General features: G+C 43.6%; 1 protein-coding gene across 5 annotated transcripts in view; it reads right to left on the bottom strand.

The window, feature by feature from the left end:
• Positions 1-24,829, bottom strand: part of LOC122532750 — a 147,037-nt gene that overhangs the window by 18,423 nt on the left and 103,785 nt on the right. For 4 of the 5 annotated variants that reach the window (XM_043661791.1, XM_043661788.1, XM_043661790.1 and 1 more), the window contains 2 exons: positions 22,610-22,721; positions 17,837-17,950 (listed from right to left, as the gene is read on the bottom strand). In XM_043661791.1, the coding sequence (XP_043517726.1) occupies positions 17,837-17,906 (70 nt within the window). In that variant the 5' untranslated portion in view covers positions 17,907-17,950; positions 22,610-22,721. The remainder of the gene's footprint in view (positions 1-17,836; positions 17,951-22,609; positions 22,722-24,829) is intronic. The other variant, XM_043661792.1, reaches the window with a different exon arrangement.

Here is a 24,829-nt window from a genome sequence, read left to right as displayed (position 1 = left end):
TTTCTTGCGGCAATCGCCTCGGTGGAGGGAAACGTTTATCGATGGAAACATAATTAGGTATGGACTATGAGCTTTGATGCAATTTCGTTGGCCGCAGGATCGATCGAGCTTGAAATACCATAAGAAAAAAAAAAAAAAAAAAAAGAAGAAGAAGGGGAAAATTCATCTACGAACCTGACGATGAAACTCGAGGAAAGAAAATCATGAAACTCAGAGGATCGACGGAAATGTAAAGTCAAAGAAACGAAGGCACGAATGTGTACCTTGAATTACAGACGATCGAGAAAAACGATCTTCCAGTGCTGACTCAGCTTTTGCAAACGCGACTTGGAGGCTTAAGAAAATTCGATTGATGGTCAACGTGACGTGACAGACTGCCGAGAAAACAAGAAGAGGAAGTGTAATATATCGTAAAGAGTACGTCAGGCAAGCAAGAACGGAAAAGCCATTCTGTATCAATACTCGAAGAATATATGATCCTAATGCCTCTCAAGGAACACTTGCAAACACCAATATATCAAGCGGGATCCAGGAACGAGGACGATTTATGCGCTGAAAATCTCAGACCGAGCTCAGGCGCAACGGAACAATTTTTCAGAATTATTACCCAGGCTGTGCGGCCCCGCGCTGTCGATGAACGAGAGCCACTTCGGCCTCGATCGCGATTCATTTCCATGCGAAAGGTCTTTTGTCCCACTCGTACGCGCTGCCACGGAATATTCGTCCGAGGAATCAATCGGATTCGAAGGCCATCCGGCCATCGCCGGTTATATCGGCTATATCGGCCGATATTTCGTTCATTGTTCACGCTTACAAGAGACACTCGGTTTTCATTGTGGAGCGCCGATCATTTGCCCGAGGTTTCGATAATTTCCCCGAACGAGAAAGGCGTATTTTATCGCGTCGCGCGATTGATAGCCCTCTATGAATATTCGATGGATGTGTGAATATCCGATTCAAACATCGCTCCGGGTTTAATAAAAAGCGGCTGAAATATTTGCCGACGCTCGTCCATTGCGGAACGAATACCGCGCGCAACATCGAGAGTTGTGGATGTATTTTTTATATATTAGTTTTTTTTAGCGTGGTACTTTTTAATCGCGGTGTTAATTATGTTATTCAAATGGTATTCCGGTTGTCTGATCGCGTACCGTGCTGTTTCACCGGCACGACGAATTATATATACACATACAAACTGTCTAGATAAATAACGCAGCTGTGTCCTCTGTCTGACCAGTCACGCTCCTATTTCACTATCCCCGTATTATTGTACGCCGCAACGAAATTAGAGAATTTAACGCTGGTTTATTTACGTATTGTTATTAACTCCACCTAGGACCGGGCAATAAATTCATTACGCTTTAATTTTGTGAAAATTTCATAAAATTATCGTCACAATCTAGACGGCGGTTATTAATATTAAAAACGTTAATTTGAATTTCCGCAAATATCATCGATCAAACGAATAAACTACTTTCTGTCGGCGTTAACGCGCAAATAACATCGTTGGATTATAGACAAGTCATTATGATTTACAGATTAATAAAACTTGGCTATATTTCGTTTCATTGTCCGCAATAATAAAATTCAATTCAACGGAAGACCCTAAACCGTGAATTTTTATAATTTCCCAAAAAGCTGTGTACCGGACGACACCGGTCGACAGTTAATAAACATCCCCGGCGTTCCATTACCTTCGGTTCGTTGACAGGCTCGAGTTGCCGATCGATCGATTAAACCAGGAATTAATACGACGTCGCTAATAAACATTGACGATCTAATTTTTGCATCGTCAGATTCCCCCCTCGTTTGTCCTCGTTTCAGAGCGTGACGTCAGTAAGACGCGATTAATCAACGATTCACACCGGCGTTCCGAGGAATTTCCACGCATCGGCGAATCACGACTGATTTTCTGAATTTCCATTAATCAAATGTGCATCCTCGGTTGTTTCGCGAAAAGGAAAAAAAAAAGAGTCAAATACGGGGGGAGGAGGATGAGAGTAATTATTACCGGCGCGCTCATTCCACGATTAAACGAACGGTTGCAGCGACACAAGGGCTGAAATTTTTCGGCTCGCGTTACAGAGGAGCAGTTTCCGGTCAGCTAATTCTGGCCGCAGCTTTTGACTGCGAGCCCGGTACAACCGAGCCGGAAATAACGAATGAATTTATCCTGGCGACTGTTCTACGCCAATAGCCCGCTGTCGAATGGACACGTATACATAACGATGTAACGTTATTACTCATTCTCCTCCCTCCCCTCTCACTCTTTCTGTTGGACTGCGCGTGTAGCATCCGTTTCATCTCCACGACGAGCGTTAATTATCGTTTCGAAAGCTTTTTGTTCTTCGTTTGTATTTCTGGTTTCGTTTTAGCCGTCCCGACCCTCGTCATCGATACATCGCCATTTCCAAACGAGACTGTCTGGAAAGTCTTCGGAGATCTTCGATCAAGAGAAATCGAGAGAATGGCAATTACCAGCAGTATGAAAGTTAGAGGTCTCGTTGAACGAAACTGCGGTGATCGATAAGGAATTTTGAAGAAGATTGAGTGCCAACTTTCGAAGATCGAGCGATAATTATTGGCGGCGGCGAACGTTCGGAACTTTGTAAACGAAACTTTGAAGAAAATTGCTACCTCTAATTGGACGTCTGACCAGCGGGAAAGTTGCCGGAAGACTGAGAGTTTATTTTCCACATTGAGTGATATTCGTCGGAAGGGAAAGAGGAGATTTGGAATTATATTTCGAACTTCATAAATGGGATTTCAAGTGGAATTCAAATGCATGATCAGTAAGGAACACGGTGGGAGTGAGAGAGATGGAAAGTTGGAAATTTCTTTGAAATACGATGGTTCAATTGCGAGAGAGAAAAATACAGGAATTTAATAAATATAAATGTTGAGAGAGCCAGCGTGGATCACGCTCCATTTCCTCATGAACGTTCCATCCTCCTGATTCGATTTAACGGAGGACGTATTAACGACAAAAAAATGTTCTTAAATGACGCGTGAGTGCTGCATTGAATTATTTCTTTTGCCAGAGAGAGAGAGAGAGCGATCGAAGGGATTTGCAGGTTCAGAAAACCAACGCGAACGACGATAGACGCAATAACATTCGAGTTCAGTCACCGAACGAATCTGCGAGGTATGAGAATACATCACAGCGAATTTTCAGCGATGCTGAGCCAAGCTTGATAAATCTTCCACCATTACTAGACGAATATATTCCGGCAGAGTCGGCGCCCTTTATTCAGCTGTACGTGTTAGATATTATTTTATCCAGTGCAAACATATATTCTCCGTTAAGAAATCGGCTTTAAGCAATATAGCACAGTTGATATAAACCCTCTCTTACATTTCCCGCCCGATTAGACAAGCTTTACTTCACTTTCGTTATTCTTCTCCGTTTAAATCAGAACCTCGCTAAGGTAAAAGGTTAAAAAGTTACTTTAGTTATTAACGTGTGAAATATTATTGAATCTTTCAATGAAACTGGGAGAAACGTGGTTGGAATTGCAGGAAAATCTTCAGTAGAAATACACGCGATTGGTCAGACGCAATGCTACCGATGTACTCGATGCTGTATTCTTCAAAAGTAACCTAATAAATTTATAACTAATCCAAACTGAACTAAAATTTCAGTTATCGATTGTCATCAAGCTTTTTATCTGGAGAAGAGACTTCTAAAATTTCGCAAACAAATAATCAATAGAAAAAGATCACTGACAACAGATATTACTACTGGCATAACATCCTCATTGTTCATCATATCTTCTCAGTGAAATTTTAAATAAAATCGTCATCTCGATCTCTCTTCTCTCGTAAGAGTACAAAGATGTCGCGTCTCGAGATAATCGCGAGAAAGTTCAACGCACACGGACGCGTCGCGATTTTTCATCTTGCGTGCTCTTTTTCCCCTTTGCCTTTTCCTCTCTGTCTCCCACCTTCTTAGCGAACAACATTCGTCTTCGTCAGTGCGTTTCACGTTCCGAAGCCACGCTTGCGCGTCGTCATACATTTCGCGTGTAAGGAAAACGAAACGCGCGCTCGCAGTTCACGAGGATTTATTGCTAATTACATTTCCGCGTTGACCTGTTCGCCTCATCTTCCAGCTTCCATCTCCCAGCGGGTTTACGGCTATTATTTTTCCCCACCCGCGGCGAAAATATATATGCGGAACGATCGCGATATCACGCGAAAATGAGATTTATTGTCTCACACGGTTACACACCGTGACGTTTATGCTTTCGCAATAGCACGACGAAAGACATAAAATGCGGCGAAGCATGCGAAATCTTTCCACCATCGATTCACAATCGATGCGCACGAGATCGGATTCAAAATTACGTCACTTCGATCGTTATCGTGAACCTTTTTACAATTACAGTGTCATTACCATAAATATATCTGAATTTCAACGCCAAAGTAAAATTCTGAATAATTTTATAATGTAACGACTGCTATAATGTTCCAAAATCTTCCATCCAATCTCTCGCACTCGTATATTCTCCCTTTCTCTAGTTCCACTTGCTTTGGGCAAATTACGCATTCCTAGAACACGTTGAACTCTGACTCGTGCGTTCATCTCGCACATTCTAGCTTCAACTGGTATTTTAACGCGTCTCCAGCACTCGAAATTCAATGTCAGTCACTTTTACACCCGCAACACAGACTCCACTTTCCACACTCTATTATACGAGTATCTCGCTCGATCCCTATCGGTGAGATAGGTCAATATACCTCTTCATTAACTCTAGTCATCAAACATCTTCCAAGTCTCGTTAGGAACGTTCGCCTACGCGTCTAATTTCATTCTCTTATTATACGGCCTTTGACGAAACGCACGGAGCGTAGAGCGCCCCGTGCGGCGTGCAGGCACTTCAATTAATAATATAATCATCTGTAAATGGATTTTCGAAGCCGCGCGGTAATTTGCCACGCGGTTACGCCCTGATTGCAAGCCAATTACGATGCATCGAGCCCTGTAAATCGTTGGAAGACGCGGCCCAAAAGAGAGAGAGAGAGAGAGAGAGAGAGAGAGAGAGAGAGAGGGGAGACGCAATTAATATCGCAACGACGTACTCCTCCCGAATGCCCCCGCGAAGTATTCGGCCGCGATGATGGAAATGCCGCCGCGCAGACCCGTTTAATACTCCCCTTGCGAGCATCCGCTTTACTGATCCGCAAATTCGTCCAATTATTCGCAGTCGCCAACGGTAACGAACCGCCGGCCATAATTGCGAGCCTCGTCGTCGCACCTTGCTAACAGCAATCGCGCTGCGCTCGTTCCTCGATAATTTATCGTTGTCAGCTCCCTTGTACTTCCTCACGATCGCTGCTGAAACCGCTCGAAAATCGCGGCCTGGGCGATCGCGTTATCCGCGCCGAACGTTCGACTTTCGTTTCTCGGTCTCTTCTTTTTTTTTTTTTTTTTTCTTTGCACGAGAAAGTTCGCATTTTTGGGAAAGTGACGGTCGAGGATCGTTAGAGCCGCGTCGAAGGATCCGTCAAACTATAGTAAAAGGGGGAAAGGGGAGAGCTGTTTGCGCCGCTCGTGCAAACAATACACGCGTTTGCACAGCAAGCTGCCAGCTTCGGGAGTCGTCCTGTAATTCCCCGTGTAGAATGCAAATTTTATGCAGTCGGCCAGAGTTCCTTAAGTTTCGCGTCTGCATGTTAATTGGTTTCGCTTCACTTCGGCCGCGGGCAACTTCGCGACAGCGTTTCCGGGAAGGAGCGCGCGTTGGAACTTTTTCTCTCTGTCTCTCTGGCCGGCGGCGCCCTCTCTTTCTCTCTCTCTCTCTCTCTTTCTATCTTTTGGCGAGCCAACTGCCGCCGCTCGAACCCGGGGCAAACAAACTTCTTAATGCGAATCATGGACGAAAGATTTTTAGAAAGCGTCGGAGATAATTGCCTTTCTTCCACTTTTTCCGCCGTGCGCACGCGCGCGTATACGTGCCCAGACGACGAGTGTCCGACGTTGCCACTTATTACGTTTTCTTCGTCGTTCGCTCGCGAAGCTCGAGGTGTCCGTGTTAAAAAAAAATTTGTTTCCTCCTTTTTAGCGGGCAATTTTTTACAGGCAGGCGCTCTCGTTAAAACGTTGACGCGGTTGATTAACTAACGCTAACTAACGATAACGCAAACAACGTTATCAATGGAATTAATCAATCTGGAAACTGGCCATCCTCCCTTTCTGCCCGCCGCGTTTCACGTAGATCACCGCGCCGCTCCCGTGGACTTGAAATGTAAACCGGCAAACCGAGAGTGCAAATAAACAAACGCTGGGTTTAAACAAACGAAAGACACAAACAAACGGCAGGGGGAGGGGGGAAGGCAAATATAGGGGGAGATAAAAGATAGGATTTTTCAATCTTCTCGCTGTAAAATACACGCATTCGATTTCGTCCTATGAGGTGTACACGTGTACGCTCGCGACAAACGAACGAGTATAGTCGTGTTATTAGCGAGAAATTCGAACATTTGGCATGTATATGAACCGGGGGTTGATGACGTGCCGAAAACCGGCTACTTCATTGCTAATTATGTTTGACAATCAGCCGTACATTGATATTCCGAAACCACGTATATTTCCAATTCGTTTTTTATTCGTCCCATGTTCTCCGCTAACCAATTATCTTCATTGCAGAAGAATGAATTACGTACGTAGTATTGTTTTATTCAGGAATTCTTTCTCCCTTGTTTATACATTTTATCCACGCCGATGACGACGTTACGAATAAATCTGCAAATATTTCTGCAGCATCTCGTTGATACCGCGTTGATTTTCAGATTTGCGATTAAACATTCCCTGATTAACTAGAGGGATTTTAAACGTGGCGCAATTGTACGTGAGAATAATTTGTCGAGTCCACAGGTGTGTCTTTTACTTGCAATGTCGAGAAACTCGTGAAGGAATGAAAAACAAATTTCGTTCGACGTCCACGAAATTTGTACGGATCTCGATCTCGATCTTCCTGTTTCAAAACGTGCCAGATCTCTCTCTCAGACTCGACGACCATCAAAATGCTATCTAAACTATCGGACCCGATGTGTCTGGTTCATCTGTAACGCATTAACGTACGTGCATTTTCTGGTGAAAGATGCATCGTACGTGGCGGGAACAATACGCGTAAACATGGAATGTCCGGCAGTTGGCGCGCGTCGCATCCTAACGAAGCGTGGATCGAGGAAATCAGGCTTGTCATTGGTCCGTGGCGTCGACGTAGCCGACGTAATTTCCATGCAATCAAACGGCAAACAGTGCCGACGCGGCGACACCCGCGCGCAGCGAACCTAGGTTTCGCCGAACGTTTCCGCGAGCGGTGTAGTTCCATATGCAAATTGCGCGCCACGACCCAGCACGTCGTCGGCAGCGAAATCGAATCAATATTGCATTAGGAAGGCCGGATGCTACCGCGATCCGAGGCACCGTGGCCCTCCAGCACCGGTTGAATAAATTATACCGGAACGCAGGCCTTCCAGGCCCTTGATAAACGTGGCTAGCGCGGCACTGCTGTCGCCAGACCTGGCTGGCCTGAAATTTTTTGACGGCCTCGTTCCTCGCGCGTTTAGCCACGAACCGTGGAATTTCGTCGGCGTCCGGTCCCATCTTCGAAAGAGAATCTCCGACGAGATTCGATATTAATTTAGGAGCACGAGATGTATTGATCCTCGGTCGACTGACAGATGGATATTAATCGACGTTTCGATGAATAAGCGAGCCTGAAAGGATCCCTCGGAGTTTCAGCTCGCGCTGGCTTAATGTCTGTTAACACGCTCGATATTTAATCATTGGATTCTCATTCACCATATTTTCTTTTTAGTTTTTCTTCTTCTGATAATTTAATATCATTCCCCGTGTACGACGCGTAAGACGAACGACTGGCGTGTACTTTTAAGATGCACGTAATTGATCGTCGAGTTTCTGTTGCGATATGTTGCGTAATTCGTCGTTCGCTCGTAATAATTCCGCGTCGGTGGAAAAGTATCCGGAGGAGGGGAATGAAAGTAATTTTCCTAGACACACATAACTTTTCCCTCGAGTTCGCCGGATTCTCTGTTTACAGACACCTGCTGGTTTGCCGAGTTAAGAACACGCGGAACTTTCATTCTGGACAAATAATTATCCACTTCCTACCTACGAATTCGAGGACTTTCGTCCTGATTCAACGGCATTTCAATTTGTTCGCCACAAGGGAAATATGAAAACCGCGGTAACCGCGGTATGTATTTGCTCAAGCAAGTCGCAAGTACCTTCATACTCTCGCGACAAACGCGATTTCTTCTGTACCTGCTACAAAAAAGGCGAATGAAGTACAGCTGTTTCAGCAGCAAATTCCACTCAACTTCTTTACACGCAGAGTTTCGTTGAAAAAAAAAGAAAATTAGAAACAAGACGACTCGACAGAATATTACGACACGATGAGGATTTACTTTCCCAGACGAGCAAAAGAAGAAACGTAAAATATACCACGACTATAAAGAACGGTTCTCTCACGGTCCATTATCGGTAGCTGAAAGCGAGGCTTCGGAGTCGGAGATTGATTTTGTCGGGAGCAACAGAGCGTGGCAAGTTGTGGCGTTTGATATCGAGAGAAGCGATAGGTCAAGGGGCGACGTCACCCGAGATTCCTCGGGTAGTTCGAAACGTAGATGCGCATTAGACCTGATATTCCCGTTATTAAAGGATACAGGATAGTTTCTAAGTTCCGTCTTCGTAACTCGCGCAAACTATGATCTAGGTCGACATTAACCCTTCCGAGGCCCTTCTTTCAATAATGCGATATGATACGACGTGAATTATAATGCGCATAAATTTGGGGAAATTAGACCGCGGCCGCTCGTGCGTTTATAGAAATTCCAGAAGCGTTAGAATGTACAAAAAAGATATACACGTTGTATTGGGAAATAAAATAAGTCATTGTGACATTTAACGTCAGAGATATTGATGTAAATTTGTAGTACGACACAGTGCACGAGCTTTTGTTTGTATATTTTACGAAAAACTATTTAAATCCCTCGATAGTTTTAATGTTAATGTCGAACAATGTTTTGAACTGAGTCGATAAAAATATGAAATCGCATAAAAATCTCAACATTGTGTCCAACAACAGCAGAAGAGTTATTAGTCTCGAAAGAGACTTTCTCCGCGCCGTGCTTGAAAAAAAAAGAGATTCTTCTCATTCAATTTCCAGAGCGACGTCTGGAAACATTCTTCCGCGATGCAAATCAGAATCGATCTACGAAAATTAAACGTTCCTTGTCCGGTCTCCGCACTGTTTGCCCGAAGAATATTCTCTTCAATTCTGCTGACAATTTAGATCGACGTTGTCTCATTCATCGCCCACCCAAATAAATGATTTCAAACGTTAAAGCGATCAAACTGGCGGAACAGTGACTGTTCGCGGTCGAATAATAACCAGGGAGGACTGGTGTTCGAGCTCGCGATCATTCGGGAACTTGGCCGGAATGAATGAAGCCAGTTACGCCATTTGACACGGATAGGAACGATGGATTAGGGTCGGTGAAATCAAGCGAGAGGTTCTCGAATTGGGTACGAGGCTCGCGTCGGTTTCAGGGCAAATACACGGAGGGCCACTTGACTAACGCTAAATAATTCATAGAACACGGCTCGAACCGTCTACGTATACACATATATACATATATACATATATATATATATATACACACATATATATACACATCAGTGCGGTGGCAATAGCCATTGGACCGTTCATCAGGGACTATTGATTGCGCTTCGAGGCTTTCCATACCCGACTTCCTTCTCGCGCTTACTCTACCAACTTCCTCCACGCAATCAGCCGACGTATGACATTTACCAATCACAAACGGAAACCTGGAGGAGTTCTAGCTGCCGGGTTAGATACCGGGGTTGCCGGAGAGACGTGGGGGAGGACGTGGTTAGCATGTCCTGATGAATCATTCATAGTTTGCTCGATGTCGCGTTCCATCTACCTTTTGTAGATCTTCACGGACGTAGGTGCCGAGGCAGAAATCGTTTCTGCGTTTCTCTTTCTCTCATCGACGCTTCATTCAGCGTGGATCGGTTTCGCATAAAAGAAGATAAATACCAGGCATTTCCTTCTTCAAACTACGAGCACCACTTCCCCGCGATATCGCGAGTTTTAACGTGACAAGATTTATGTCTTATGCCCTCGCACACATTTGTCAAACGGAATGAAATATGTACCACGGTGGCAAGTTTACGACAATTTCCGAGGGAGGAAACGAACGATCCCCGGGATTTTTCGTTGACGTTTTGCGGAGCCAGCGGAGCGTTCTGTGGCTCCAAAGTTATGCACGTTACACACCTTGGTGTACCTGTCGGTAGATACAAGAGAGGCATTGTTCCCCGGGCGAAGCGTTCTCTCTCTCTCTCTCTCTCGTTCTTTCTCTCTCTTGAACGCCTCCTTCAGTTATTGGAATGCGTGCCATAAGTCTCCGGCACGTAATAAAGCCGACGGTTGACGTAATAAGCTCTTAAGCGGCACAATTGTGCTACCGGTCCCCGATCTTTCGTTAATGAGGTCAACTTTCCAGTCCTTTCTCTCTGAACGGCGCGCCACCCCTCTCTGGCTCACCTACGTTCTCTCTTAGCCGGCTCTTCCACCGATTTTTTCCCTTTCTTTCCCCTTTTTCTCTCGTTTCATTTTCTGATCTACTTTCGCCGACGTCTGTCAAGTCGGCCAATGTAGTCGGGTAATGAAGCAAAATTAGGAGCAAGGGAGAAAATAAGAGGGAGAAAGAGGGAGAAATTGTTTCCTCGGTGGTATTTTTTTTTTTTTTTTCTCTTCTCCCCTTTTTTCCTTGACGATGGATACGAAGTTTGTTGGCTTCAACCGCGAAACAGGGTGAAAGTTCAAGAAGCAACCCTCGCAAAGGCCGCCGACTTACTTTTAATAAGACAGCCGTACTTTCTTGCCAGCCTCATGAACCACCAGCCGCATCCGAGTGTCGCCTAATTGGATTCTGTTATCGCGTTCCTCTGCTACCTGGGCAACATGCTCTTTTTGGAACACAGCCTGACGACCAACGACACGCGATAAGTCACGTTTCGACGATGCATCTTCATCCGATTAGAGTTCAAGAGGATCTATTTGGCGAAATGAACGTGTTACTCTACTATTGTAAATAACATTGTTATTAATTTTATTGTGTATAACTGCATTATGAAAATTGTATCACTGTATCATGAAGCAATAAAAATTTCTAGTACGGTTAGTTAAAAATTTAAAGATAGCAACTGCACTCTTGCACGTATCTCTTCGATTATCGTGCATACAACGCTAAGCTAAAACGAATTTAATATAAACATTTGAAAGAGATACACCGCGTCGGTGTCAAACTCGTAACAATATTTGAAATATTATGTGCGTTACTATAGCGAGGGAGTTATCTATATGCAAGCAAAGTTAAGCTAATCAACTCATCTGGTCAGCTTCACTTTCGAAACTTTTCGCGTAGAACACCGTTCAGGCCCTTAACTAAATTTACGGGCCGACGGCTACCGACATAGTCCCAAATTGAGAAACTTACTCTGCGGAGCTTAGAGGTGTGTTGGTTTAGGCACGTTTCGAGTAGAATGACACACGGAGCCAGCAGGATTATTTCATCAACAACAGACCTAAACTGCACCTACTGATGCAAGCTCTACAAAATTCAACGACTTTTATATAACTTAATTCATAAAGTTAAATTACTTTGTTTCAGTGTTCAGATCGATCGAAAGATCCATAAAATATTTGATTATCACTCGATTTTCTAGACTTCCACGATTATTTATTCTACGTAACAAATTGTTCCTTATGAGCTTGTTCACTTTTTCAAAGCAAATTCAATACTGACGTAATTCCTTGTCATCACCATTTGATAACAAATTTTGATTTGCTGTTCGTCAATTGATTTTCAAATTCGATTCCCCGAACGTTTCGTGATGTTCATTTCTCCATATTTTTTCTCTCCCTGTTTTTTTATTTTTTTTTTTTTTTTTTTTTGAAGAGTTATGTCAATTTCAAAGAGAATATTTGAAAGAACGAGAAATTTTTTTTTTTTTTTTTTTTTTTTTTTTTTTTGAAAAATGTATGGGAGAGCCCTTGTAAAAATATGAACAGCATAAAATAATATTTTCGGTACTCCTTCGGAAGATGAGCGAAACATGCCAAGAAAAATATTTCGTGAAATGTTCCGTGCGATAAAAATATACTATATATATATATCTGGTATGAAATATCTTTCGCTTCGCGAGAGAAAAAGCAAGTTAAATTTCATATCGATCCAACCCGTCACGATATATTTTTCGAACGCGTTCTTCCGCGTTGTTATACGGGGGTGAAAGGGTCGGATATCCATTGGATGCCGTTTGAACCGCGCCCAAAAACCAGGTTACCCCCATGGGACTCGACCCGGGCCGGGAATCCAACGCGAGATTTCCATTTTCCAGCCATAAATCAAAATGTCGTCGATTCGAGGCGAACACTAGCCTACTTTTTCCAACCATCTCGATCCTGGGAACCGGGCGAATCCCATCTCGGATCGTCCTTCACGTCTTCGCGGGCAAAGCAAATAACGATCGTTCGATAAAACGTTGGCGCGCCACGTCGGCGACTTTTTCAATATAAAAAATCCTCGGTCTTAAAAACTTTCCAGCGACTCCCGCTTTTCTTCCTACTGTTTCCATCGCCTTCACTCGAAAGTTGGGTCTCCTGACTGGGCCGCAGGCTACGACGAAAACTTGGGCAATTACGCAAAATTAAACTCCTTAAATTTTACAGTGGCAGGCTAGTTCGACACAGCCTGCTCGAAGCTGGAATAGACGGTGACGTTTCTCGCGTTTCTTGTTTCGTTAACGAGCCACTGTAATTGCCAGCTGAACCTAGTATAGTATGTATAGTATGTACGGAAAGTATTATAGAACAGTGTCTGCGAAACGATCCAGAATTTTATCGATTATTGTTCAATCTCAATTGGATACGTTTCATTGCCACGCTTATGAGTGGACTGCGAGTTTTCCTGCAATTGTTGGAAATTCGAGGAGAAATACATAAAAGCAATACATAAAATATCGAAAGTAGAGTACTTGCTATAACATGCATTCAGAAAAGAGTTTCAACTAAGGTCGTTCATTGAAGTCTGAAAGGAGAATGAAAGATCTAAATATCCATCTAAAGATCCACAGTCTATTTATAAGGATCAGTTTTCCAATGATATTTGTCTAGGCAAGCGTTAAATCTGTCCTGTTTATTGAAATTTGTATATTTTATTCTCCAAATTGACGCGGAACTGGTTACTGATACTTTAATGAAATCAATGAGCCGCGGGGAGTTAATAGAGGCTAGTAAATATTTTAATCGGGACAAATAATTAATTGTTTGATGAATTACGCATGATAAATTGCACAGATCGTTAATTTTACTGTTACCGCTATTCAACCCGCTACGTAATCGTATATACATATATATATATAATTATTTTATATTTTATATATATATATATATTAAAATGTATATAATTATATTAATAAATAAAATATATATAATTATTACTATATATATATATATATATATATAGACGTTTCTAATTTTCACGTAACCTTACTTTAAAATAAAGTACCCCGTCCCTTTATTCCACGCCACGATCACTTTCGGTAACTTATATTATGCCGACGAACTTTTCTAATATCTTGAGTGGGAAGATTGTGAGCCCCTGAAGAAAATTATGCTGTCACTTGGACGAAAGTTGCCGCTTTTATTCGAAGAGTATCCCGATATTGTCGATATTTAAAGTTCGAGCCCGATTCTTACCGACACGAACCGGTTCAATGATCAATGGCGAGTTGAAAGATGGAAATAAATTTATTAAACATCGCGCGGGCGCCAATCAACGCCGCTGGAGATGGCTTCATATGGGCAATACAACCGCCACGTCGAGGTTATAAAAGTAAATACGTGCAACGCGTTAATACGTAAACGATCGGCAGCGATGCAGAATTTTCGAGCGCGGCTCGCGAAACAGCCAATAGAAAACGCATTCGATGCACAGCCGTGCCTCTGGTCGCAGGGAATTAATAATACAACAGCCACGCGAGTATGGTCTTTTAAACGAGAGTTGCTGGCCGGACAGCTAGCTAATTATCAATTAACGCCGCGTAAACCTCTTTTCCTCGTCGCGTGCGTCGCGCGTAAAATTTTTCGGCTTCGTCGATGTGAAAAGGATACGTGTATGGATGAAATAGTGAATAAAATCCGACAAGGGCGGATAAAATTCTCGAATGCTTGAATTTGCATGCGACGTCCTCGATAACGGGGATATCGGGTGTACGAAGAGGAAATCCACGTCGAGCTGAAGCTGTATGTAATCGATTATGATAGATACGTACGGAAATTGTCCTTTTCAATATTTATCCGCCCAACTGTGATTCATTGGTAATAACCGTGGAATTGGATTATCCTGGTCGTTGTCACTGCTCCTTTACAGGGTATTACCTGGCTATTGATTACAGACGTGTAATGAACCACTCGTACCAATTATGTTGACTTGTGTGCGCAGAGAGAGAGAGAGAGAGAGAGAGAGAGGGAGAGAGATACGGAGAGACAGAGAGGAAAGAATCGATCCCTCGCCTTGGACAAATGTTTGTAAGCGGAGGAAATGGGCTCGTTTTGTCACGTGGGGACCATCGTGTTAAGGTAGACAGGACAAATGATAATTGCTCTCGATAACCACCTGTGTATATTCAAGGAATATTCCGAGGATGTACAGCGCCATGTCATTAACGTTAACGCTTTGACGCGATAAAGCGTCTCGGAAGTAGATATTAAATCCGACTTGTACCGTGCTGTTGTTCAAAAATTTGGACGCACGTAAAGACTCGAAATAATTTCTAATTTTAAGCGTGATACTGTTTCTCCATGATACGGAGAAACTGCAATGATGCAAACTGCATCTAGAAATGAAAGTTTCTCAAAAGTAAGGTACTCGAAACTATTTTAAGGAATGATTGTGAAGATATTTAGCCAACAAAATGTCAACTATGATTATTTTTCACCTAAAAGAACCTCTGAATTTAATTCCTTTGACGTCGAGCCGAAATGAAATCTAATGAAAAGATTCGTCCCGAGTGGGAAAGGTTTCTGAATCGAATGGTGAAAATTACGGCCGGTAGATCGAAAGTGGAATCATGAATGACAGCGCGCTTGCACGCTGCACGCCGTCGATCGAAGTTCCTCTGCCAAGGATTTCAGGAAAGGGAAACAGCAAGATCGAGAGGGAGAGCGGGAGGGGAGGGAGGACGAAGGTTCAGACTATTTCAGGAAGCCGTAGTGATTACGCTTCGGTCGCCAATGAGAGCTTATCTCGCCGCCTTGTAAAGAAGCGTCTATATATACGTGACCATTACTGGCCATGCTCTCTCGAAGCGAGCATCCTCCCTCCCTCACACCCTCTCGCGAACCCTCTCAGCCCGCCACAGCGACTAAACGTCGTCAAGCTCGGTAAGTTATTACGTCGTGAAAATAAGGAGAAAATTGGAAAGCGGTTTAGCCATGAAAGTGGTGTCAATTACCGTCTCGATACCTGACCTCCAAAGTGGCGGGCAAGACGTTCGAGCAACTCAAGACTGGGCTCTCTCTGGCCTGCCAAAACGGTACGTCTTTCAATTTACGAACCAGGTTACCATGTGACGAGAGGACCGCAACGCGGTTCGTGTAATTAATGATCGCGTCGACGCGGGGAGAGAGAAAGAATGTCAACGTGAGCGACAGCGCGTTTCGTTGGGGCTTCCACGGCGTCCCTTTCAACGTCACAAGGAGGAGGGAAATAATCATTTTTTAACCGCGCATGATAAATCGTCGAGGAAGGTTTATCAAACCTTCAGAGACGCGGCGTGTCGCGGAATTGACGTACCGAGGTTATAAATAACAATGGAAAGGCAACTCGAGGCGCAAGAGGTGGCCTGTCTGACTCTCGCCGTCCTTTTCCACTTGCCCGGGGACCGCAGTTCGTTACGTGTCGAACGCGTCTCATCCGTTGCGCCTCGTTCCCTGTAACTTCTAAATTTACTGGGGAAAGGTTGCCTTATTTTTAGACCGCAGCATCGGTGTCCGTGAATCTAATAATACGCCCTTGAAGCGGTAGGTGTCCCTTCAATCCGTCCAGACTGCCGCCGTTTATTCGATTCCGTTTTATTTATATCGCGATGCCGCCTCGTCCCGTCTGTTTCGCGGAATGCTAATTAAAAACGAGCAGCGACCGCGAACTGGCCGTCCAGCGAGCCGATAGAGAGAGAGAAAAAAAAAAGAAAAACATCCGTCCCACAGCTGACACAGCGTCGAGTCGGACCGTCGATCATCGAGCGAGACATCCGAGATAAAAAGAACCGCCCATTGGCTCTCTCCGTTGCGCCGCAGGCCTGCGACGATAATGACGCTGCCAGGAACTGCGGGAATCATCGATTCCCTGTTCCTCTCTCATTCAGCTTCGTCGTCGGACTTTTATCGTCGGGCGAAAAGCGTGAAACTATAATAGAGCCATTTCCAGCGATGATCGAGACTCGATTTCTATGGGTAATTCTGGCAGCCGGTGAATAAAAAGGGAATGGGGACGAAAACGCGGCGAACAGTGAAAAAGGGCAGGTAACGACGCGATGCCAAAATGTCCGCGTGTAATATCGGCACCTGTTGTCCTACGAAATAACGATTCAGCCTTCTTTCCTGTGAATGTCCGACAACTGCGGTTTGGACTCGATTGATCTGTCAATCTTGTTCACCGAGCGACCCGAGAACCTCCTTTTTATTTACTGAACGATCGGTTCGATTCTCATCTCGAGATTGCTCGTTCGAGGGATTGGAAAAAGGAAATGTATCGTAAATGATCGTTTCGCGGGAGCTTGAACTTTTGACCGGTAGCTCGATGAAAAACCTTTTCTCTCTGAGAAAGTTTTTTGGAAAACTGAATCGTCGACCCGTACTTGCGTTGGTTTTCCATTACGTTAGCGCGCGACTCGAAAAAGCCGGAAACGAAGAAGAGAACAACGGAAAAATGCGTTCGATGGAACGCAGGTAACAGTAGGAAAAAGCTGGAAAAATCTCCTATTTTTCGTCAGGACAGAGGTGTGGGGGGGGGGGGGGGGAAGAGCGAGCGCTATTTCTGCATTCAAATATACACTTGCGGCCTAAACTTTAATCACGCCACGCGAACTGGGTTAATCACTGGCAATTCGAGTCGATTTTTAGATTCGGTTAACCACACACCCGACATTTCCCTGCCCCCTTTCCCTCAATCTCGAAACGCCTTCCCGCAACGACGCCTCTCCCCTTTTTCAACAATTCAACGAATCTCGTTCGAAACTGAAATTACCAGCGCGGCGCGTTCACCAAAGGCGAAGATTGAAATTTACCGGCTCGATGCGAGAACTATGTACGAACTTCGTAATCCGCGGAATTGATACGAATGAAAATGTACCGCGGCCAATAACTCCGCGGCGGGGATAACAGTGTCGTACCAGTTCCCGCCGTTTTCATTATTTATCCGTCGAATTTACAAGCGAGCGGAAACTTTCGGATGCCGGCGCGGTTGTCCATTTAAACTTTATGATAAACAGAAGCCCGATTTCACTTTGTCGTGAAGGATGAAGGCTCCTCGACCGCTTCCCCGCCCCTTTTAAAAACTGAAAGGTTTTATTCGAATCTTTTATCCTTTCGTGGTTTTCAACCCCTGTTGAACGTCCTCTATTCCGTTGGTCGTGGACCGGACGCTGCCTCTTTACGGCTATTTGTTTAGTAAAATGCGTTTGTAAAATTCTTGTTGAACATTGGCTAACCTGTGGGTGTGCATGGTGTTCTTGCCGCCTCTACGAGGTCCTCGCGACTCCCGGGCGGTGCTTCCAGCATCGTGCCGCTGCCGGAGAGTTTCTTTACACATAGCAGGCTCAACGCTGCAAACATAATGAGAAGCTTGTCAGAAAAAGAAAAAAGACAGACAATTTCAAATGTGGATTACATTGCTGAGATATTCGGTACCAATTATTCGCGACTTTACTCCAAGTTCAATTTAGATTCATCGATAATTTGATAGACGCTCTCACGCTAATTGATATTTTTCATCGAGTATTTTCAAATCTTGGGAATCGTTCGTCAAATATTCCTCTGCATCGATTCCTCTGGGAACGCTTTTGGAAACTGAATTATCTAAGGATAAATTATTTATTCGTATTTATTTTCGTCCGATGAACGGATCTATCAATTACGCTGAAGAAATTAACGTTGCGAACAAGTAGTGATATTCTCATTAATACCTCGCGTGTTCTTCACTCGAGCCAATAAATTACGCTTCTCTCGTTGCGTCTACGTTATTATCAGCGAATTAAATTCTCCTGTTGCTACAGCGAGTATTCTCCGGAATATGAAATATTTCCCTTCCTGGTAATCCGCTTTCCAAAGTAATCCGTCAAGGGTTCAAGGTAATTAATTATTACATAAACTCGAATGGAATTTTTAAACGATAAGCAAATTCTTCTGTTTTGTTGTATTTCTCAAGAAAGCTTCCAATACTAAGAGATTAATAGCTTCTGATAACATTTACTTTATCTTTATTCAATTAAAATTAAATAGAATTCGATATTTAACCCATCCTATTCTATATAACGTTCAATTCCTGTTCTACGTACTAAAACGTATCGAACAGTTAAAATAAAATTCCTATTGTTTTCAGTCATCCCCGTGCAAAAGTTTTTCCATTACGCTGTTTCTTTGAACAGCTTTTCATAACGTCCACTGTCCCTTTGCTAAATTAATACACGACGTCTACCCTAACACCGTCCCGTTCTACTTGATACTCAATTTCTTCATACTTGGCGTATAATGTTAAACGTTCAAGATAAAATTCGCACTGTAAAAACGTGCAAGTGTAAAAACAGTCCTGCCAGTTTCACCTCTTCCTCAAATTAATCAGAAGCAGAACACTCCATGTCCGACGTAATATCATCTCATTCTACTTAACGCTTAATCCTACGCACAGTATGACACATTTAAAGTAAAATTCATACTGTTCCAAGCACTTTCGCGCGAAACTCTGCTGGCGAGACGTTTCTCTTGGATAATTACGCACCGTTTTCTTGAATAAGAAACTACGGTGGAAATAAAAGAATATAGACAGCTTGGCTCAGCTGAAACTGTCCCTTTGACCACGAAACGTTCGCACAACTCTTCTGCCCAGGATTTATCATTGAGCCAAGGCAAAAGGAGAAAGGGCCAAGGCTTTCGTCAGCGACGCGAGTTGTCCGCGCGAGACTCGCGCGCACGCCCGGAGACGCGGTTTTAATTAAATTTTCACAACCACAGCGCCGCGAGGAATGCTCGGTTTCGCGTAATAACACGTGGGTACTCTGACATCGAACCGATGATCGTGTGTACGAAATAGAATGCAGACGCTGATATTGGAAGCGTTCAGGCTGATATTGTTTCACCTTTGTGCGTTTGGTCGCAGGCCAGAAAGAGAGCATTAACAATACACTCTCGTCTCGTTGCGTCGGTTCGCGACGCTGACACTCTCCGAGAACGCGTGATTAACTTTGCGTTCGTACTTGAAACAGGCACCAGTGTCAGAGTTCATTTTCTTTTGTATCTCTCAGCCCTGTCGCTGGAAATCTCCCTGGACAGACGAAGTTTTTATGAACGTACATGAACAATGTTTCAAATTGAAATTTATTCTGGCGTATTTGGACAGACATTGCATCTAATTCTCCGTTCTTTGTTGAATTTTAGTTCGTTCGATGATGTAATGAAATGTATCAATTTATTCTGAAGAACGTTAACTATTTGTCGAGAGATTACTTAGAAAGTGATTCTCATTGCTTTGCAGCGGCTGCTTCATCTTTCTGAATAGGGAGGCCATTTAGGATACGAGAAGTGAACGACGTGGAACAATATAGTTTCCATCACGTCGTTCTTTTATCCGGGAAGAGAAAGTCTCCTCGATCATTTCCACTGGCATTTTACCATTTCAAACACGACGTTTCGGAAGTTCACTCTTCCACCGTTTAGATCATTATGATGAAATAAAAACTTCCCACTGTGTCGTATTTCTATCAAAGAAATTAAACGGGACACATTCAGTGACACAGCTCAATGACAGATCCAACGAAGTCACGTCCCAAAGATCTGAACACTAAATCCAATACCTGTCCCGTCGAATTTCTCTATTCTCGCCGCTTTAAAATGTCATTTCAAACGTTGACAATCCTCTCGAAGATCAATATCAGCTCTTTTATCCCCCCCCCCCTGTGGCCACGAAAGAAATTCTCCCTTTTCACGGTGGAAAAATTTAGCGGTTCAAGGCGGTCGGGACTTTCCACAATCTCGATGTACGAACGGAGCTTTCTGCGGTTCAATTTTCATCCTTTGACGATAGCCGAAAGGCAAAGAGCATCAAGCATCAGTGGCGGCAGCCACCGAACCCATCCTCTTTGTCTCTCTCTCTCTATTTTCCAACTCGATCCTTTCCGTCCTCCTGCCGTGTCGATTCCTTCTCCGTTCCTTCCTCTCACCCTCTCTTTCTCTCTCTCTCTCTCCCTCTCTCTCTCCCCTATTTCTTCTACGGATCCGTTCGTAGCAGCCAGATCGAGCGGACCGGTTCTTCCAAGCTCACGGACTCTAATCTTCCGGTAGCGTTCGTCCGCTCTGTCGCCTCTCTGTCGACGAGTTTGCGGATACTTTGAAAGAAAATTCGCAGGGACGCGCAATTCCAGATAAAATTGTGCCTTTCACCGGCTGACTCGCGAGAAGAATTCCTTCCGAATTGTATTTCAGCCGGAGCGTGCATTGTCGCGTCGTGCGGCTTCCCTTCCACCCCCTCTGCCTTTTTCTTCGTGTTCGCAACCCGATGAAATTGAATCACAAAGGGGGGAGAAGAACGCTTTCCCTTCGACCAATCATTTTCCAACTTTCCATGCCTCTCTCTCTCTCTCTCTCTCTCTCTCTCTCTCTCTCTCTCTCTCTTCGCTGTCGATCTTGCTTTCCCCTCTGTTTCCGTCCGCTCCTTCTTCGTCACTTAACGCCGTCTGTCTTCAGATTCAAAGGAACTCGAGGGAATGAAAGGGAGGGGTCGCGGTTATTATTTTGAAAATTTGTCGCTCGACGAATTCGAGGCGACGCGAGGCTGGACACATCGGTTAGCCAGGAATTCCACGATGCAACTGACTGCACAAATTATTCACATTCTGCGCAACAAACCGGATGCCGCATGCCGGATGCGCGACCGTTTCCGTCGTTCCGAAACGTAACGAATTTCACGAATAATCAAGACGACTCTATCGTGTTTTGCCTTCTTCTTTCGCGAACGAATCACCGGAACATTCAGTTTTCGCCAAATTATTTCATAAACCTTGTTTCCCTCCTTTCTGTCTTTCTTTCTTTCTTTATAAACAAACCACTGAATGTCGATCGTATTTCCCTTGACGCTGACGAAAGTTTGATTCTTAGTCGATAAACCGTTTCTTTCGTCCCTCTGTAAACAGACGACCCAAATATTCACGCCATTTCCTACGATTGTTACAAATGTTCGACTCTCTGCGAAGCAATTATTCGTCAAACGAATTTTTCCTTCCGTTGTTGTGCTTTCTATTCTTTATTTGTCGCGCGCAAGGATTACTCTGTTAAGATACGTGAACCGAAATTCAACGACACACACACATACACACACATACGTACACGGTCGAGGCTGGAAAACGAGAAAATTCCAGCCTCGAACAGCCAGGGGAATTTTATTTATCCGAATGCCGTGGTCGTTTATCTCCAGTCTCTCGAGCTTCCACGACCGATAGCCGCTGGCCAACTTCCCCCTCCCCCAGAATCCAATTTTTTCTCGCGGACACGCCACGAAGCTGGTTAACGTACTGTCTAAGATGTACGTTCCCAGAATCTAGACGTTGTATTTTATTTGCCCCTAAGCGTTCAAAGATTAGACCAAAAAAAGACAATGCCGCGGTTGCTCGTCGTTCGTTTTTCTTTCTCGAGCGGCGGCGCGATTTCTCTAGCGGAAGACTGCAGATTTTTTCATGCGAACACTCACATCTTTACGAACGCAGAATGACAGAAATTGCAGAGAGATTGGATACAGATAGTTCGTGTATTTTTGCCTCGATGTTTGCCACAGATGCACGAAACGAAATAATCTCTTAATAAATACAAGGTGCAACTATCTGCGTGTATAAGCAGAATTAAAAGAGAAAAAATATACTTTTCAAGGGACAGTTTTTTTTTTTCTATCTCCTCTAATCATTTGGTTGAACCAACAGAGACCAACCGAAAATCAATCAAAAGTCAAATCAAACTGATATGAGTTCGCAGCGAACTAATATCGACTAGCGATAAATTCTTTTCCAATTTTGAATGTGAAACCTACACCTGCGTCCGTTCCAGTGCATCACTCGTGTACAAATATTGAAATAAATGAATTTAAATATTGCTTCAAATTGATTTTGTGTAACTGTCATCGCAATGAAATATTCTACTTTTAAACGCGAGACCGCAATGAAAGTTCCGCAGCGAGAAGAAAGAACTATCATTTTTATGTAAAATGTTCAGAAGAAACTCACCCCGCTTCACGTCTCGCCACGTGTTCGTGATTTCGTCGAGTCTTCCTTGCCCGTTTGGTGTTCACCCATATATTCCTCTCACATCGTTCTGATAGCCGATCGTTCTACGAATCTGAAACGCAGCAGAGCGACACGATTAAAGAGTTCGTTCCGCGTTTCCAATCATTGGATCTCTATTTTATAATTGCGCGCAATTGCGCAATGCAGTTACGTTCAATTGTAATACATTTATAACATATTAGTAGTACGCATTTAGCAGCGTATATTATATCATAATCAATAACTGGAGTATTGAACCGTTATAACGATAGAATAATTTGTTGCAAAGTTAAACGGAGTCACTGATAGTTTTCTTTTACATTCACTGTCCGCCAGATCCCAGGCAAATACTTTTCCACGTTTATTCTGTTCCTCGATTACTCTATTCCCAAACCTCGAATATCCATTCTACCTTCCCAGACATTTTCTGCTCTTATTCTACTATCCAACTTCGAAGAGTTTCTTTTTAAGTGTCTGTCTCCAAATTCCTAGTACCTTCAGGGAATCATTGTCTGTCTTTATTCTACTACCAAAATTTCTTTCCTATTTCTCGATTCTTTCTAATAGTTTTCACAAAGTTCGAAAAATTCACCATTCTTCTGTTTCATAATTTCACAAGACTAGAAATTTTAGAAATTTTCTTTCGCAGCACGTTTAAAGAAACTTTTGTCTCTCGGAAGTCGTCGTACGAACTTACGGATTTCCAACGGCGTCCAAGATATATTTAAAACTTTTCCTTCGCCCCCTCCCCCCTCCCGATCAAAGATACGGTCATTAGGTTGGACACAGAGCACACATGCGACAAATGCATAATGCCGTCCCGAGGCTGCAGGCTGTGTGTGCACGTGCGCTAGCGCGGATGCATGTGGCGAGACGTATGCACCGCAGACCACGCAAGAGCAAATAAGAGAGGCGAGCGTGTGCGGCTTATGCAAAATGTCGGCCTCGAACTACGAAATCGTAAAGCCCTCGTATCCCGTAATTTTTGCTCGTCGGTTCGTGTCCCAGCTCGCGTTCAGCTGTACTCTACTCGCAATTAATACGCGGTCGTCCTAACGCATCAATTCGAACAAAATACGAAAATGTTTACCGACGAACGAAACGCACAAACCGCAGAGACATACGTTCATATTTTTCGTTATTTTATTTCGTTTATTTCCTTCCAGCCCCACCATTGATTCCGGTTACCTTTGTTCCTGAAAATTTAATACCATCGTATTTGCCGTCTGAAAACGATAAATCGACGCAAATATTGGACTTTACAACGCAAACTGCGGCTTTTTTTTATTATCGATTTTTATATTATCCTATCTGTTGCGCAGGTCTTTTTTCCTTTCCCGTGCTTGACGCACGCCGCGTTTTGCAACAAATGCGCGAAACGCCGAGCTTTCAACCAACGTTCAACGAATCCTAAAAAGCGTTCGTGCATATTAACATCGGAATGCAAAATCGAACGGGAACGAAAGGAATTCTCAGCTTCAGGATGACACGGAAATGACAAGGGAAGTTTGAAACATTCCTGGAGCAGAGAATTTTATAAACAAACACAATTAGAGAAATTTCTACATACATTCAGGCCGTAAAACATGTTTTTCGAAACTGAACAGCGGAAAAATTCTGTTTCGAATCTCGAAACTATGGATACCGTGAACGTAATTACATGTTTGACAAACTTTTGGAAGACCAAACTTGAGGCTCTCGTTCACTGATAAGTCCAGCATTAGGTCTCGAATCGAGTTTTCAATCCAGAATCAAGTTTTGAGTCCCGAGTCTAGCATCGAATCTTGAACGAGTTTCAAGTTTCGAAATTACGGGTATCTGAATAGGTATCTATGTGTCCAGCAAACTTTCGGGAACTCGATTGACCCGACTCGATCGTTGTTTGACCCAACTCTGTCTCCAATTTCTAAAATTTCGGGATTTTTTCGACGCACGCCCAATATTTTTCCACAATGTCACAAAGATTCTGATAACACGATCCTTCGAGCTAATTCTTATCGCCTAATTAACGTTTCGTCGAATGTAACGGGTGTAACATAATTCGTGACGAGGAATCTTTCATTTCTAAACGTTCGTTCCCCGGTTCCCGGAACGAACCTTTCCTAATCTCCGCTTCTTCACCTCGTTCAACCGTGTTTTGCCTCGATTCTTGCACTATTCACTTAAATCTTCTTCGTTCCA

The sequence above is a fragment of the Frieseomelitta varia genome, unplaced genomic scaffold (genome assembly GCF_011392965.1).
Source record: "Frieseomelitta varia isolate USP_RPSP 00005682 unplaced genomic scaffold, Fvar_1.2 scaffold_47, whole genome shotgun sequence".
Taxonomy (NCBI): Eukaryota; Metazoa; Arthropoda; class Insecta; order Hymenoptera; family Apidae; genus Frieseomelitta; species Frieseomelitta varia.
The sequence above is the reverse complement of the archived record's forward strand: the minus strand, read 5'-3'. Positions and strand labels throughout refer to the sequence as shown.